This window comes from Poecilia mexicana, unplaced genomic scaffold, assembly GCF_051168715.1.
Source record: "Poecilia mexicana isolate PSO_F unplaced genomic scaffold, ASM5116871v1 scaffold_14, whole genome shotgun sequence".
Taxonomy (NCBI): domain Eukaryota; kingdom Metazoa; phylum Chordata; class Actinopteri; order Cyprinodontiformes; family Poeciliidae; genus Poecilia; species Poecilia mexicana.
Window position 1 is genome coordinate 12633532 of NW_028263383.1, and position 16247 is coordinate 12649778.

Consider the following 16247-nt stretch of genomic DNA (forward strand, 5'->3'; position numbering starts at 1 on the left):
AGGAGACATCTCTTATTTTGCTATTTATCAAAGTTTCTGATTTAATGTCCACACCTTTTCCCACAGTAAATCAGGGGCAGATCTGTGACGCTTTCTTCAACCTCCGAACACGTGAGGGCGCTCTCTCTATTTTTACCACATGCTTGTCGCAGTTTTCATACGTTTCTGCGACACAAACAAACCATCGTCTGCATTTCGAGACGCATTAGTTCCCTTAAATCAATTTGACCTTCATTTAGTGCAACTCTGGTTAAGTCGCAATGGGACGTGAGTCCAGGTGAGTCCAAGTTTTTTGCCTAATTAACGTTTTAATCGTTTAATTGGCAGTTTTATGTGATATGCTAACATTAGCATGCTAGCTAAAACGGATGTTGTTGCACGTTCTCTAGTCGATCAAACTCTTGCTGCTTAGTTATGATTTTTCTTTCTTTTGTTATGTTGTTCCTCCGCCAACAGACACTACAGGAAGCGCTCAACGTCCCGCGGCCGGTCGGGCACCCGGTCCAAGAGTCGCTCCCCGGACAACAAGCGCTCAAAGAAAGACGACCGAGACCGAAGCAGGAGGGATCGGTCCAGGAGCAGAGACCGCAGGAGGTCCCGGTCCAGAGACAGGAAAAGAACCCGGTACGTTCCGGTGTCACCCGGCCGGGAAAACACCAACAAAAATAAACTTTAAAATTCATGTTTGTAACAAAATTTGATGTTTATGCGACTTTCAGCTTCTGTATGCAGCTACAGAAATTAGACCTGTTTTATTCGAGATTATATTTCTTTTATTTCTGTATATTTAGTAATTCGTTACAGTTTAGTTAACTGAACATACTTCTGAGTACCTTGTTCATTTTTCAAAGAATTTACTACAGTTTAACTTTAAAAGTCAGTGTAGTTTATTAAAATGTTTGCTATATTTGAATAAAATATAATCTAATAGATTTTCTTTAATTATTAAAGTTTAGGAATTAAGGAATTTGTAGACCAAACCTTTTCCTCCTGACCTCTGCAAAAAGTGAGGAGCAGAAAATCAACGACTTGTTGAATTAACTAATCACCTTTGATAGAAAGAAAATCAGATTAAATTAACAGCAGTCTAGAAGCAGCTGCCTTCATGCTATAATTGAAGGTATATTTTTATTCCTTTCTGATTTCTCTCACCCCGGTGATTGTGTCTGGTGTGCAGGCGGTCCCGCAGCAGAGACCGGAGGAGGTCCAGAAGCCGGGAGAGGAAGAGATCACGCAGTCGGAGTCGAACTCGCAGGTCCCGAACCGGCAGCCCGGCAAAGAGCAAGAAGTCAGATGAAAAGTGAGTTTTTAATTTTCTGGGACAGAAAAGCTCACAGCGTTTCATCCCCTCAGGTCCAGGCTGGTGGAAACATTTCATCCCAGCTGGTTTCCAGTCCTAACAATTACTGAGAAGCAATTAATCAATCAAAAGCTCAATAATTTTCATTCTGATAAAGATTCATTTTGTCTAGAAAAACATCATAATCCATGTTATTTATGATTTCTGTTGTGTGTAGTTTTTATTTCCGTTTCATTTATCGGTTTTCATTACTATGTTTCATTTTAGATATTTAAAATATTTTCCTGTTCAGTATAAAAAGTTCTTTACAAAAGAGGTTTGAGAGGATGAACTTGCATTAATGTGTCATTATCATATTACATAAAAACAGTTCCAAACAACAATGTTATCGTTTATCGTCCAGCAAAATATCAGTTATATTTATTTCACCTGACAGTGAAATATTTTGATACATAATAAGATAAATCAGAGACGCTTAAATCTGACTGTTATGATTCTAATCCTCATTCTGGGTGGAAAACTTTAACAAAGTTAGAGATTAAGGAACTTCCATAAAATCAATCTGCTGTGAATTTTTCACATTTAAATTTAGTAGATGACTTTCATATCATATATTATTTTAAATATTAACTTGTACAAAGAGACTTAAAGTGGATCAATAATGGAGAGAAAGAAAGCCATCAAAACTGTAGATGTGCCATAAAAATGATGAGTTTTAAAGAAATGTATTACATTTATTAAACTCCAATGAAATGTTGTTTTGGTTTTGTTTTGTCTTCTCAGAGCCAAGAGCAAAGAAAAGGAAAAGGAGAGCGTCGACCCAGTTTCCGAGAAGAAGAAGGTGAAAGAGGAGAAGGAAGATGAGAAGGTGGAGGACGTAAGTTCAAAAGTGTGTCTCCCAGATTTTATTGACCTCAGATGTTCCCCTCATGGTGGCAGGAAAACCTGATCATTTCTTGTCTTTGCAGCAAGATTTTGACCAAAACAAACTGGAGGAAGAAATGAGGAAGAGGAAGGAGCGTGTGGAGAAATGGAGAGAGGAGCAGAGGAAGAAGGCGATTGAAAACATTGGAGAGATAAAGAAAGAACTGGAGGAAATGAAACAGGGCAAGAAATGGAGCCTGGAGGACGACGACGGTAAGGATAAAAAAACCAGGAAATTTACCCAAACATGGGAATATTTATGGGAATATTTTACGTCTCTTATGTTTTTAGTTGTTACTAAAAATAAAACCAATTTACTGAGCAGTATTTAAAAATGCTCTATCAGATACTTGGAAGATGAAACTTTGTATCTCACAAATATTTTTGACCTTCAAGATAAATTTTGTTTTAAAATGTTCACTGTCATGCCACACTTTTCAGATTTGAAAAGTTTCTTTCACTGCAAATATATGCATGTCTTTGCAGGACTGAGTCCATTTGTGAAATAATTGTCAAATAATTTGGTCATTGATTAACTGGAGAATACACTCAGCAAAATGAAAAAACGGCCATTTGCAGAAAAAACCAAAATATTCAGAGCAATAATTGACCCAAAACGGAACAATAAATATATAGATTTGCATGTAAGATAAAAATACAAAACTCCTAAAGTGGAACAGTTTGAGCTTCACTCAGTTCAAATTCTGCAAAAAACAAACTTCATATTAATCTCCTTTTCATATCCAATCGTTAATCAATCAAAAAGTTTTTCACATGAATCTTTTTTTAACTGCAGATTCATCCTTCACTACAAATGATCAAACTTTCACTACAGGAAGGTTATGTTGTTAAACTTTAGGCATTAAAATGTTTTATTATTTACAGTATTTGAATGAATTTGTTTAATTTCTCCATCTTTTAATGTAATTATGTTAATGAATAAAAAAATAAGTAGTTAAATAAAAAAATCTGCAGAATATGGAATTTTTAAATCAGATTATCATCAGAATAATCAATTTCTAAAATAATTGTTATTTGCAGCATTTGTGTTGTTGTGTCTCCAGAGGAGGAAAGTTCCCAAAAATGATCCTGAAGTAAGAGTAGAAATACTTCGACATGGTTTTACTCAACGAAAGGAAAAAGTATCTGGTTAAAAAGTAAACTGATCAAATTATCAATCATTTAATGTTTAAAGATTACACCACCAGTCGGACCAGAATATGATGATAAATGGATATTTTGGTATTTTAAGAACAAAAATGACAATAATTGATATAAGTAACAAAAATAACAAAATAAAATGTTTCCAAATCCGTTTCTTTCAATAAAATCTCAGAAACTTTAACAGAAGCTGCAGGTTTGATTCTGGAGGGTTTTTGATTAAAACATGTTTGTTTTTCATTCAGTAGGAAGAAAATCCAGAAGTTTAACTCGGTAAAATATAAAAACAGTTTGTCTTTTTAAATATCAGATGACGATGAGGAGGGTCCTGCTCTGATGGAAGTGGATGAAGATGAAGAGGAGGGGGAAGGAAAGGAGGAGGGAAAAGAGAAGGATGCAGAGGAAGTGAAGAAGGAGGAGGGCGAGGCTGAGAAGGAGGCGCCGATGGAGCAGCAGGTGGAGGAGGACGAGGTGGATCCTCTGGACGCCTACATGGAGGAGGTCAAACAGGAAGTGAAGAAGTTCAACATCGGAGCCATGAAGGGGAACGATAAGGTGAGCGCTTCACTGTGAAGGAAGTTAAAAGTTTATTTCCATGAGATATTGATTTGTTTTAATCAACAGAAAGGAGCAACGACAGTAACCAAAGTGGTGACGGTGGTGAAGACCAAGAAACAACCGATGACGCACAAGAAGAAGGGCGAGCTGATGGAGAACGACCAGGACGCCATGGAGGTGCGGCGGAGACCCGCTTAGCGACTCCATTTCACCAATTAGTCTGATTAAGATTTAACTTTTGGAAAAATCTGGAGTTTTTTTCTCATCAGGATAATATGTCCCTCTATTTCTGTATCAGGGATAGAATTGTAGTAATATGACAATAAAGCCGAAATATTGCAAGAATAAAGTGTTTAAAAATGAGTGACATTGATAAAATTATCAATATCAGGACTTTGAGCAACAACTGAGAAGTAACCAACCTGAGGTGATCATATTAGGTTTTAACTTCATTTAAAAACAACTTTTTCTCATATGTTTTTCTGCTAATATTATAATTACATTTTCATAATGAAACAAACATTTTCATAGCCTAATCCTCCGTCGTGCAGCTCACAGAAGAGATGACTGAAATAAAATCCACTTCTTGAAAATATTCTGTCATTTTTTAGAAAATTAAGGAGAAAAAACCTCTTCAAACAGTGTTTGTTGTGAAAACCAGTTGGATTTAATTTCTGAGCTGCTGGTGCCTAACATGCCGCCTTCCTCTGACAGTACTCATCGGAGGAAGAGGAGGTGGACCTGCAGACGGCTCTGACGGGTTTCCAGACCAAGCAGAGGAAAGTTCTGGAGCCGGTCGACCACACCAAGATCCAGTACGAGTCGTACCGCAAGAACTTCTACGTGGAAGTTCCTGAGCTGGCCAAGATGACCACAGAGGGTCGGTCCATACGCCTGACTGCACAAACACATTGCCTGTCACTGTTGGTGATTCCACTGGAAAAACTGTTGTTTGAAGGGGAACTTTTACTCCAAATTCACGTTTTGCACATTTTTGTTCTTCAGTTTGGATTTCTGCTGCTTCTGAAATCAGAACAGACTCTAAAAAAACATCCAGCTGTTTTTGTCTAAGTTTTTTTTTTGGGTGTCTGGAAAATGAGCCATTTCAGAAACAAATCAGCTGGCACTGCATGTTGCCTAGCAACCCCAGTGGAGTTCCGTCCGTTACCTGACAACCGAAGCAGAGCTTCAGCCCGTTTGGTCAGCTGGTTTTCCCGCTGTATGTGCTGTACAATGGCTGCTGGAAAAGACAAAAGTTTAGCTGTGCAGGAGGCTCCACTAATGCTTTTCAAACATGTACAGTTGTATAATTGTCCATCTGTTGCAGCCATTTTGTTGTGAGTTGGGGGCGTGGCCAGCAGCAGCTTGTTTGGATTTAAAGTGACAGAGACCCTGAAACAGCTCAGACTGAAATCTGATTATCTAACAAAGATTGAATGTAAAAATTGTAATGAACATGTTTTGAATGGACCATAGAGCGATCCTAACCGGCTGCAGGAATCTTTAGATGTTCAAAGTGATATTTCTTCCAGATAAGCGACCGGTTGTCCTCTTTAAATGAATTCTGTTTCCTGTTTCCAGAAGTGAACGCCTACAGGCTGGAGCTGGAAGGCATCACCGTCAAAGGCAAAGGTTGTCCCAAACCCATCAGGACCTGGGTGCAGTGCGGCGTGTCGATGAAGATCCTCAACTCCCTGAAGAAGTGAGAGCAAAGATTCTCACTTTCATTTATTTTACTACTTTTTTACCTAAAAATACAGAAATTAAAATAAAGTTAGATTTTTACAATTCTCTACAAAACTGAGCCCCATCCTGTTAATCTTGTCTGAAATTACTAAACCATACAGAACCTTACTCATGTTTTTATGTTTATGTACACAAAATAACAGAAAATGGTTCATAAATATGAATTTTAAATAGTCCACAAGAGGATTTTATTTCCTAATTTGGTGACTTCTGAAGGTAAATGCTTATTTAGGGGTGATCTGAACGTCCTGATTGGTTTATTTCTCATTGCGACAGGCCTGGTGACGATGCAAAGCGACTCATTTTCAGGGGCGTGATTTCTTTTCAGGCTCCTGTGTTCAGTGACATTAAAGCTGATTCATGTTTTGTTTAATCGATGAAACCAGACACGCGTATGAGAAGCCGACGCCGATCCAGGCCCAGGCCATCCCCGCCATCATGTCCGGCAGAGACCTGATCGGCATCGCCAAGACCGGCAGCGGGAAGACCATCGCCTTCCTGCTGCCCATGTTCCGCCACATCATGGACCAGCGCCCCCTGGAGGAGGGAGAGGGGCCAATCTGTAAGGCCCATGTCAGAAATGAATGTTTTATTGGAGTATGAAGCAGCCTGGAAACTGACGGACGCCCTTTGTTTCTGTCACAGCTGTAATCATGACTCCCACCAGAGAGCTGGCTCTGCAGATCACCAAGGAGTGTAAGAAGTTCTCCAAACCGCTGGGGCTGCGAGTGGTGTGTGTTTACGGAGGGACGGGAATCAGCGAACAGGTACAAGAACCTCCAGGCAGAGCCGCCTCGCTCTGTCCGGCCCAGAGAGCTTTAAATAGGCCGCTTTAGAAAATATCCATCAAATCACCAGGAAACAAAAGCAGAGGGACATGGAGGAAGAAACATGGAGTGATTTACTGATTTAGCCTGAAATTATTCATCCAGGATTTTTTGATGCTAATTAAGAACTTGAAATATTCAAATACTGATTACATATAAACAGAGTTGGGCAGTAACTAGTTACATTTACTTGAGTAACATTTTAGAAAAAAATTACTTTTCGGAGTGTTTTACCACACTGTACTTGTATTTTTACTCTTGAGTCAAATTTCTGGATTTTCTTCCCACTGAATGAAAATCAAACATGTTTTAACCAGACAGACTCAAACCTGCAGCTTCAGTTAAAGTTTCATCAGTTTTTTATTGAAAGGACCTGATCTGGAAACATTTCTTATATTTTGTCTCTTACATGAATTATTATTATTTTGGTTCTGAAAACACCAAACTTTTCAGTTGGCTTCATATTTTGGTTTGTCTGATGATTTAAATATTAAATGACTGATAATTTGATCAGTTACTCAGTTCTTGAGTAACTTTTAACCAAATACATTTTTACTCTTATTTGGCTAATTTTGTGGACGGCTAATTTTTACTTGAGTTAAAATATGTTAAAGTGTTTCTGCTCTTAGCTGAATAATATTTTTGGTAACTCTTCCTATTTATATGAGTAAAATAATCTCTTTTAATGAAAGTTTGGAATCTTTAAAAAGCATTTAAAGAGCTTAAATCTCCCTCACTTTACAAAAACTAAATGCATTTCAATTGTATTTTGTCTGAAATGTTTTATTTTGGTGCTTTTAGACGCTCTACGCAGACTGAATTTACCAATATTGAAAATCAAATTTAAGCTGCGTCCTCTGATACTTACTGATTTCACCTGGAGTTGGATGCTGATTATATGGTGATTTCTGTGGAAGTTTTCCTGAGTGTCGTTGCTGGTTCCAGATTGCGGAGCTGAAGCGCGGAGCAGAGATCATCGTTTGCACTCCAGGGAGGATGATTGACATGCTGGGCGCTAACAGCGGTGAGTTCAGCCTCCTCAGGAGGACGTTGATGTGATTTAGGTTTTGGTCTCAGTTTTTATCCTCACCAGTGCCTTTCTACTAAACTGTTGACATTATCTGACCGCTTTTGGGATCAGTCATTTCTACAAGACAGTGATGAGTTTCCTGAAGATCAGGGCGAGCACAGGTAGGTGGGATCCAGGTTGGGTCGTTCATGATGCCTCCTATCAGGGACTTGGATTAGACCGTTCATGTAATTATTACCATAAATAAACTTATTTCTGTTCTGATGGTCCAGCAGCAAGTTAATCGAACTCTCTGGGGATAAATGTTAGCATGCTAAATGCCACATGTTAGTATTTTTGAATGGTAACACCAGGGTTTGTGTCTGGCTTCCACACATGCGAGGTAATCTGTAATTTGTTTCCCTTGTAGGTGATGGGCTCCATCTCTTGTTTTGTATCTTGAGGCAGTTTTCTGACTTTTTCAGGTCCCTCATGTCCCTGAGATGGTACGCAAGACCAGAGCCAAGCAGAGTCAGGAATCTGAAATGCAGCCATAGGAGGAAAAATATATGTTTTGACATTTGAATACATTAAGTAACTTTAAGTAGCCTCATCCTGAAAGCGGCTGTTTGCTAGGTTAGCTGGATGTTTCTAGAAAAAGGCAGGCTGCTTTTTTGTGGAGCTGAATTCCCCTGATGACTGATTGTTCTTCGATTTGCTCCTCTTCCTTGGCGTGTAGGTCGGGTCACCAACCTGCGGAGGGTCACGTACGTGGTGCTGGACGAAGCAGACAGGATGTTTGACATGGGCTTTGAGCCACAGGTCGGTGTTTCTACCCGAACGCTAACAACGTCTCTGAACGCCTTCAAATCACATCTTCCCCAAGGCAAAAACAGCCAAACGGTTTATAGTAAAGCTGTTACAATCACACCGTTTGATTTGTCCTCAATGGAATAACAGTTAGCGCACGGCGCTAGCATAAGCAGACGCTACTGCTAGCAAAGCAACGACCAGGACGTCACCTCTAAAACAAATTTTACATGTTACCTCCAGGTTTGCTGTGTCTGTCCTTTCATTGAGGATTTTGTTTGGTTTTATTATAAAATCAGTTTTACTTTTCCACTGTATTTTTTTGTAAACACGTTTTTATGTCTGGGTCGAGAGAAATGAGGTCACAGTTCAGCTGGACAGAAAGGATTCAGTAACTTATAGAGCTCATTTCTCTGCTGTTCAATATCTCCAACTTCAACTAAATCTTATGGAAAGGGTCAAGGTTTGCCACAAGTTCTCTCTTGGATTTTGTTGTGGACTTTGACTAGGCCAGAGATGTCCAAACATGTTGAAAGTTCTCAATGGCCCCAAAAATCATATTTTTATAAAACTTTTCTTGTCTGTCCTTTGAGTATGTGTTGCTGTATTTAGTTGTTGTTAGTTTTATAAATCGATAAAATCCAGATTTTGGTGCGTCCAGATCTGATTCAGATTAACAGTTGGACGAAGCAACAAGAAAAAAAAGAAAAGGTGTTATCAGTAAAAAATCTCCACAGCTCCTTGGACTAGGCCGTTCTGACACATGAGTATTTGCTATAAACCTGGTTCTGCTGTCTCCGCAGCATGATGCTGCCACCACCGTGCTTCACAGTGGGGACAGTGTAATCTTATTACATTTACTTACTCATTTCTTTATCATTTTTAACATGTCCTCCTTCTGTTATTCTGTTACCTAAAGCTTAAATGAAATGTTTGCAATGACAAAATGCGAAAAAGTTTAAGGTTTGCAAGCACTGGCAGTTGTGCTGCTTTGTTCAGATTTTCACAAGGTAATGAGACAAAATCTAAAAAGTCTAATTGATCTTTCACGTTGTGGTCGTGCAGGTGATGCGTATCGTGGACAACGTGCGTCCCGACCGACAGACGGTCATGTTCTCCGCCACCTTCCCCAGAGCCATGGAGGCGCTGGCCCGCAGGATCCTGGCCAAGCCCCTCGAGGTGCAGGTCGGAGGTCGCAGCGTGGTCTGCTCAGATGTGGAGCAGCACGTGGTAAATAATCCTAATCTGAATTATTCTCAGAGATTACATGTCCCTTCTATCTACACTGCAAAACATAAAACCTTACAAAGTATTTTGTCTGGTTTCTAATGCGAATATTTTACTACACTTCAAATAAGACAAAACTAACAAGAAAGTAAGAGTAGAACTCCTTCAACATGTTTCTACTCAGGTAAAAGTAAAAATTACTCAAAAAGTGTTTGGTCAGAAGTCTGAGTAACTGATCAGATAATCAATCATTTAATGTTTAAAATTACATCATCAAACGGACCAAAATATAAAGACCAAGTGGAAACTTTGGTATCTGAAGAGCCAAAATGACAATAAATCATATAAGTAACAAAAAATAATAAAATCAGACAAAAATAAAATGTTTCCAAATCAGTTTTTCAATAAAAAACTTTAACAGAAGCTGCAGGTTTGAGTCTGTCTGGTGAGTTTCTGGTTAAAACGTTTCATTTTCATTCAGTGGGAAGAAAATCCAGAAATTTTACTCAAGAGCAGAAAAACTTTATAATAAAATTACTAAAGTACAGTGTAGTAAAAGTAAATTTTTACAAAAAGTAAATGTAATTGGATACATGTGACCAGTTACTACCAAACTCTGTTTATAAGTGACTTTCAGAGTTTAAGTTAATAATTCCTCAACGTTTATTGAGAAAGTTCTAGTTGCATTGACAGTTTGTCATTTTTCCTGCCAAGTGAAATAACATCAGAAATAATTGACTGGAAACAGACTCATGTCTTGCTGAAAGTTACCTTTAAGTTATTATTATTTCTGGTGAACTTAGACCAAAAGTACTTGGTGAGATTTAATGTTTTTGCAGTGGAGCCACTCCAGCTTATAGTTTGATATGTTTTCATTTTCTCTGTCAGCTGGTGATTGATGAGGAAAAGAAGTTCCTGAAGCTGCTGGAGATCTTGGGTCACTACCAGGAGAAAGGCTCAGTCATCATCTTTGTGGACAAACAGGAGCATGCAGACGGCCTGCTGAAGGACCTGATGAAAGCCTCCTACCCCTGCCTGTCTCTACATGGAGGTGAGCTTAGATCAGCATGGTGTGCATCGTATTTCGGTTGAATCTTTTGCCGGTGATCTTTGAGAGTTTCCGTGTCGTCGTTTTCCTCCGAGGCATCGACCAGTACGACCGAGACAGCATCATCAACGACTTTAAGACGGGAGTGTGTCGCCTGATGGTGGCCACCTCAGTGGCGGCCAGAGGCTTGGACGTCAAGCAGCTCATCCTGGTGGTCAACTACAGCTGCCCCAACCACTACGAGGACTACGTCCACAGGGCGGGGCGCACCGGCAGGGCGGGCAACAAGGTCCGACACCTTCACTGCTCAAACTCTGCTCTGTGCTCCAATGCAGCTGCTGACAGGACAAACCACAGAACTCTGAGGAGTCTGTCCATGTCTGGTTTACCAGATTCAAATTAATGGGTAGTAACTAGTTACCTTCACTCATTTACTTCAGTAACCTTTTGAAAAATGTCCTTTTGGGAGTTTCTTTGCTACACTGTACCCGAGTCATTTTATTATGAAGTATTTTTACTTGACTAAAATTTCTGGATTTTTTTCCCACTTAATCAAACATGTTTTAACCAGAAACTCCTCAGACTCACAGCTGCAGCTTCTGTTAAAGTTTAACAAGTTTTTTATTGAAAGAAACTGATTTGAATCATTTTATTTAGCCTGATTTTGTTATTTTTTGTTGCCTGTGTGAATTATTGTCATTTTGGTTCTTAAAATACCAAAATTTCCACTTAACTTTATATTTTGGCCTGTCTGATGTCATTTTTAAACTTTAAATCATTGATCATTTGATCAGCTACTCAGTTCTTCAGTAACTTTTTAACCAAATTCATTTTTTTCTCTTATTTGGGTCATTTCTTGGATGGCTACTTTTAATTTTTCTTGAGTAAAAAGATGTTGAAGGAGTTTCTTCTCTAAGCTGAGTATAATTTTGGGGAACTCTGCCCACCTCTGGTGCTAATCGATTAGCTAATAACGGCCAGTTGGACCTTATTTTGGTGTTGTAGTTTGGCCGCCATCGGGTCGCGTTTGTCGTTTGATTCTTACCCAGGAAGCACATCGGCTAAACCGTGAGAGAAACGGTCACTGAGACTGACTAGTATATATTCCATTGAGGGAAAGGAACTTTAAATACACCTTTTCAACAGGCGAGGGCGCTCTTTCTCCGTCTACAATCAGACATTTAAGCGACTTGAAACCATTCCTCCAGACCCCATGGGCACCCATCCGCCCCCCCAACCCCCTCTAGCTCCGCGCCTGATTGTCCAGCTAAAGGCTAACTGTCTTAGCATTAGTGTGTGGCTGTGAGCTGATATAAACTGTAGGGGAGCTTTGTAGGTGTGATTAGAGGAAGAATCGTCTTTTAATGGATTTTTCCTTCTCTTAATTGCTTCTTCTTTTTGCATGTCTAGAATTAACAGATGATCTGTTTCTGGTAGGGCTACGCGTACACCTTCATCACAGAGGACCAGGCTCGCTACGCTGGCGACATCCTAAAGGCCTTGGAGCTGTCGGGCTCCGCCGTTCCTCCAGAACTGGAGCAGCTGTGGGCTTCCTTCAAGGACCAGCAGAAGGCGGTGAGATAAATTTGTTAAAAAATAATAAATTCTGTTTAAATCGAATCTGAGCTTTAAATATTCCTGATTCCTCCCATGCAGGAGGGTAAGGTGATTAAGAGCAGCAGTGGCTTCTCAGGGAAAGGCTTTAAGTTCGATGAGACGGAGCATGCTCTGGCCAACGAGAGGAAGAAGCTGCAGAAAGCTGCGCTGGGACTGCAGGACTCTGACGATGAGGACGGCGCCTTGGATGTGAGGAACGACCCGCCTGTTAAAACGCTCTAAAGGATCTGTAACCCTGCAACGTTCCAACCTCTCCTTCCCTCAGATCGAGGAGCAAATAGAAAGCATGTTCAACTCTAAGAAGCGGGTGAAGGACCTGTCAGCTCCCGGCGCGGCCACCGGTCCCGCCGGCGCCGTCACGGCTGCAGCGGCGGCCCCTGGGGGCCCGGCGGGCCTCATGCCCGGGTCCGCTGGAAACAACCAGAAGCTGGAGATGGCCAAAAGGCTGGCGCTCAAGATCAACGCTCAGAAGAACCTGGGCGCCGAGGCTCAGGTGGGTCAGGCCGACGGAGGCGATTCTGCCTGAGATCCAGGCAGGAGGCACAGAAACCTCAAGTTTCTAAAACATCGTTTTGATGTTTCAAGGTTTGGAAAGTGGTTTAGATTCAAACTGCACAGTTTTGTAAGAAAATCCACTTAATGTTTGATTAAAAGTCTAAATTTGGAAATCGATATTCACAGTTGAAACCAGATATTTTCATACACTTTATAAAGTCACACATTTCTTTTCTCGCTGTGTGAAGTTTAGTCAGAATGAACATTTTTTGTTTTAGGTCAGTTAGAATTACAAAAATTATTTATATTTGACAAAAGCCAGAAAGTTTGCAAAAACATTTTTAAAGAGTTTTTTTGTAATTTTCTTTGTATTTTGTGTTTAAGTATTTAATTAAAAGTAAAAAGTGCAGTGTAGAAGAAATACTGCGAAAAGTAACATTTTTAAAATAGTTGCTGAGTAAATGTAACTGGTTCCCGTCTGTCTGGTTCTGTGTTTTCCTGTTCTACCTGCAGGACGTGATGCAGCAGGCCACCAACGCCATCCTGCGCGGCGACCCCATCATGACCCCGTCGGTGTCGGCCAAGACGATCGCGGAGCAGCTGGCGGAGAAGATCAACGCCAAGCTGAACTACACGCCGGTGGAGAAGCTGGAGGAGGAGCGGCAGGCGGCCGAACAGGCCGAAACCGTCAAGAGATACGAGGAGGAGCTGGAGATCAACGACTTCCCTCAGGTCAGCCGTTTCTCAGTTCATCAGCTGATCGATCGACTCGTTTCAGTTCCTTCACATAAACAATTATTTTACCTGTTCAGTTATTCCTTCCCTCTAAGTAGAATATGAAAAAAACTTAGAACAGATTAAAGTGTGAATTATTTGTATAAAGAACAAACTAAATCCTGCATATGCAGCAGGCTACAGATTTTAAATTTAATAACAAATCAATTAATTGCATAATAAATTAAAACAAGTTCAATAATTCCCATTTGGATGAGTTATCATTTTTCTCTTTCTACCAGAAACTGGATGATACATGTCTTCAGTCTGGTGTTTTGGTCTCAAATAAAACGACAAATAAAATGAATTATGGAGTCTCTAAACAAAATTATCCTTAAAACAAGTTTAGTTTTTGGATATTTAAAAATGTCAGCTTTGATATTTAAACAAATAATCGTTCTTAACTGGGCAGAAACAAAGTAAAAATGTTGATTAGCTATGTTTTTCTGACGAGCTGCCGCCTCATTGTGTAGTTTTACAGAAAGTTAAATGTGTGGTGATGCTTGTGTTGTGCAGACGGCCCGGTGGAAGGTGACGTCTAAAGAGGCTTTGCAGAGGATTGGAGAATACTCTGAGGCGGCCATCACCATCAGAGGAACGTATTTCCCTCCAGGCAAAGAGCCGAAGGAGGGAGAGCGAAAGATTTATCTGGCTATTGAGAGTGAGAACATTTACTGCTTCCTGCTTAGACACTCAACACAGAATAAGTCATCTGGTGTTTTATCTGTGGATGGCAAACACACCCAGACACACACAGATGCACGCAGACGCACGCAGAGACATGCAGACGCACGCAGAGACATGCAGACGCACGCAGACACACCCAGACACACACGCAGAGACATGCAGACGCACGCAGACACACCCAGACACACACGCAGAGACATGCAGACGCACGCAGACGCACGCAGACGCACACGCAGACACACCCAGACACACACGCAGACGCACGCAGAGACATGCAGACGCACGCAGACGCACCCAGACGCACGCAGAGACACGCAGACGCACGCAGAGACACGCAGACACACCCAGACACACACGCAGAGACATGCAGACGCACGCAGACGCACACGCAGACACACCCAGACACACACGCAGACGCACGCAGACGCACGCAGAGACATGCAGACGCACGCAGACGCACCCAGACGCACGCAGACGCACACGCAGACGCACGCAGACGCACACGCAGACGCAGACGCACACGCAGACGCACACGCAGACGCACACGCAGACACACGCAGAGACATGCAGACGCACCCAGACGCACGCAGACACACGCAGACGCACACGCAGACGCACACGCAGACACACACAGACGCACGCAGAGACACGCAGACGCACGCAGACGCACGCAGAGACATGCAGACGCACACGCAGACACACGCAGACGCACACGCAGACACACGCAGACACGCAGACGCACACATTTCCCAAAATTACTAGATAAAGTTTGCAGATCTGCTTTTTATTGTTCTTATTTACACGCCTGTTCAGTTTCTGACTTATAAAAGGGGAAAAATACAAAAAAACTGAAGCTGATTAATTGTTTTGATATCAATATCTGTATCGGTCCCAATATTATAAAAAATCTAGCTCAGGTATGGATTCTGTGGCTGATCCAAAGGGCAGATCTATTCAGTCAGATTCTGTACATTATTATTTATTTTACATTATATTTAGGATTTCTAGCTGCACTTTCTGAACCATGTGGAAAAAAGTTTGTTGCAGTTTATTTTTTTACAGATTACTTTAGTCATTTTTTTTGTTTATTTCCATTGGCTTTTATTCTAACTTCACTGACTGAACAAATTAAAGTTGTTTTTACATGTTTGACCAGATGGTGAAACTATTTAAGTTCTCAAATAAATTTGTAATTCAGTTCACTTATATCTGTTTTTAAGGAAGAAGAAACGTTAAATCTTTACTTTGCACAATATTTGATAACTAAAAGTTTTACATTTGGAAACAAATGCATGAACGTTTTAAAGTGATAGGCTTGTGTGCGCTAATTCTTATTTGCTTGACTTTTCTCTTGAGTTTCAGGCCTTAAGGACTTTCTAAGTCCTTAATTCTCAGAGAAGCTTTGATTTTGAGGTTTTTCCTTGTAGTAAAGTGTTTCTGTTCTGTCTTTTAGGTGCGAGTGAACTGGCTGTGCAGAAAGCCAAAACGGAGATTACACGGCTAATAAAGGAAGAGCTCATCAGATTAGTATGTGTCGTTACAGATTAGCTGTGTTTGGTTGAATATACATAAGTGACATTTGCTGTTTTAAATTCTTTAAAATGTGTAATTGTCTCATTTTTTCCTTTTTTCCTTTAGCAAAATTCCTACCAGCCAACAAGCAAAGGCCGCTACAAGGTGCTGTAGAGGAAGCGGCGAGGATAATCCGATGTCACGTTTATCTCTGCAGTTTCATCAAAGTGGATGATGAATATTTTAATCTGTGTTTTAATGTTTCATTGATTTAGTTTGTATTTCCCCGACTGTCCAGCCGTTTTTCTTATGCTCTCATTCCACATTTAACATTAAAGCAACACGTTTCTCCAATGATCTGGTTAAAGTATGTTTTTATTTTTAATGGAAAACAAATTTAAGTCAAATTTGTTTGCAAATATTATGTTGATGCAAAGATAAAATATTTCTAGTTTTCTGGTTGCTGAAGAAATAAACGCAATGTGCTCAGATATAGTTAATTATTCAGCAGCTCTTGGTCTTTATATTATTTATAAGCGGTGGGATCCAGAT

At 40.4% G+C, this 16247-nt stretch overlaps 1 protein-coding gene across 2 annotated transcripts; it reads left to right on the forward strand.

The window, feature by feature from the left end:
• Positions 1-143: 143 nt before the first annotated feature.
• On the forward strand, positions 144-16049 carry ddx46 (DEAD (Asp-Glu-Ala-Asp) box polypeptide 46). Of its 2 annotated transcripts, none has more exons than XM_014977768.2 (23): positions 144-277; positions 457-624; positions 1178-1300; positions 2084-2189; positions 2269-2437; positions 3696-3940; positions 4010-4120; positions 4658-4823; positions 5525-5645; positions 6076-6251; positions 6335-6456; positions 7462-7540; positions 8265-8347; positions 9401-9565; positions 10451-10613; positions 10706-10899; positions 12048-12185; positions 12267-12416; positions 12493-12720; positions 13236-13454; positions 14013-14157; positions 15637-15710; positions 15822-16049. In XM_014977768.2, the coding sequence occupies exons 1-23, from the start codon at positions 261-263 to the stop codon at positions 15867-15869; spliced, it is 3210 nt and encodes a 1069-aa protein (XP_014833254.1). In that variant the 5' UTR covers positions 144-260; the 3' UTR covers positions 15870-16049. The 2 variants fall into 2 exon arrangements, with proteins under 2 accessions (XP_014833254.1, XP_014833255.1); XM_014977769.2 differs by having other exon boundaries at positions 2084-2177.
• The last annotated feature ends 198 nt before the right edge of the window (positions 16050-16247 follow it).

Bases quoted from the DNA above. Each gene is read 5' to 3' on its own strand.
- ddx46 (XM_014977768.2), top strand. The intron at 1,301-2,083 runs GTGAGTTTTTAA...TTGTCTTCTCAG, and splicing joins AGCAAGAAGTCAGATGAAAA to AGCCAAGAGCAAAGAAAAGG. The intron at 10,900-12,047 runs GTCCGACACCTT...TGTTTCTGGTAG, and splicing joins CCGGCAGGGCGGGCAACAAG to GGCTACGCGTACACCTTCAT.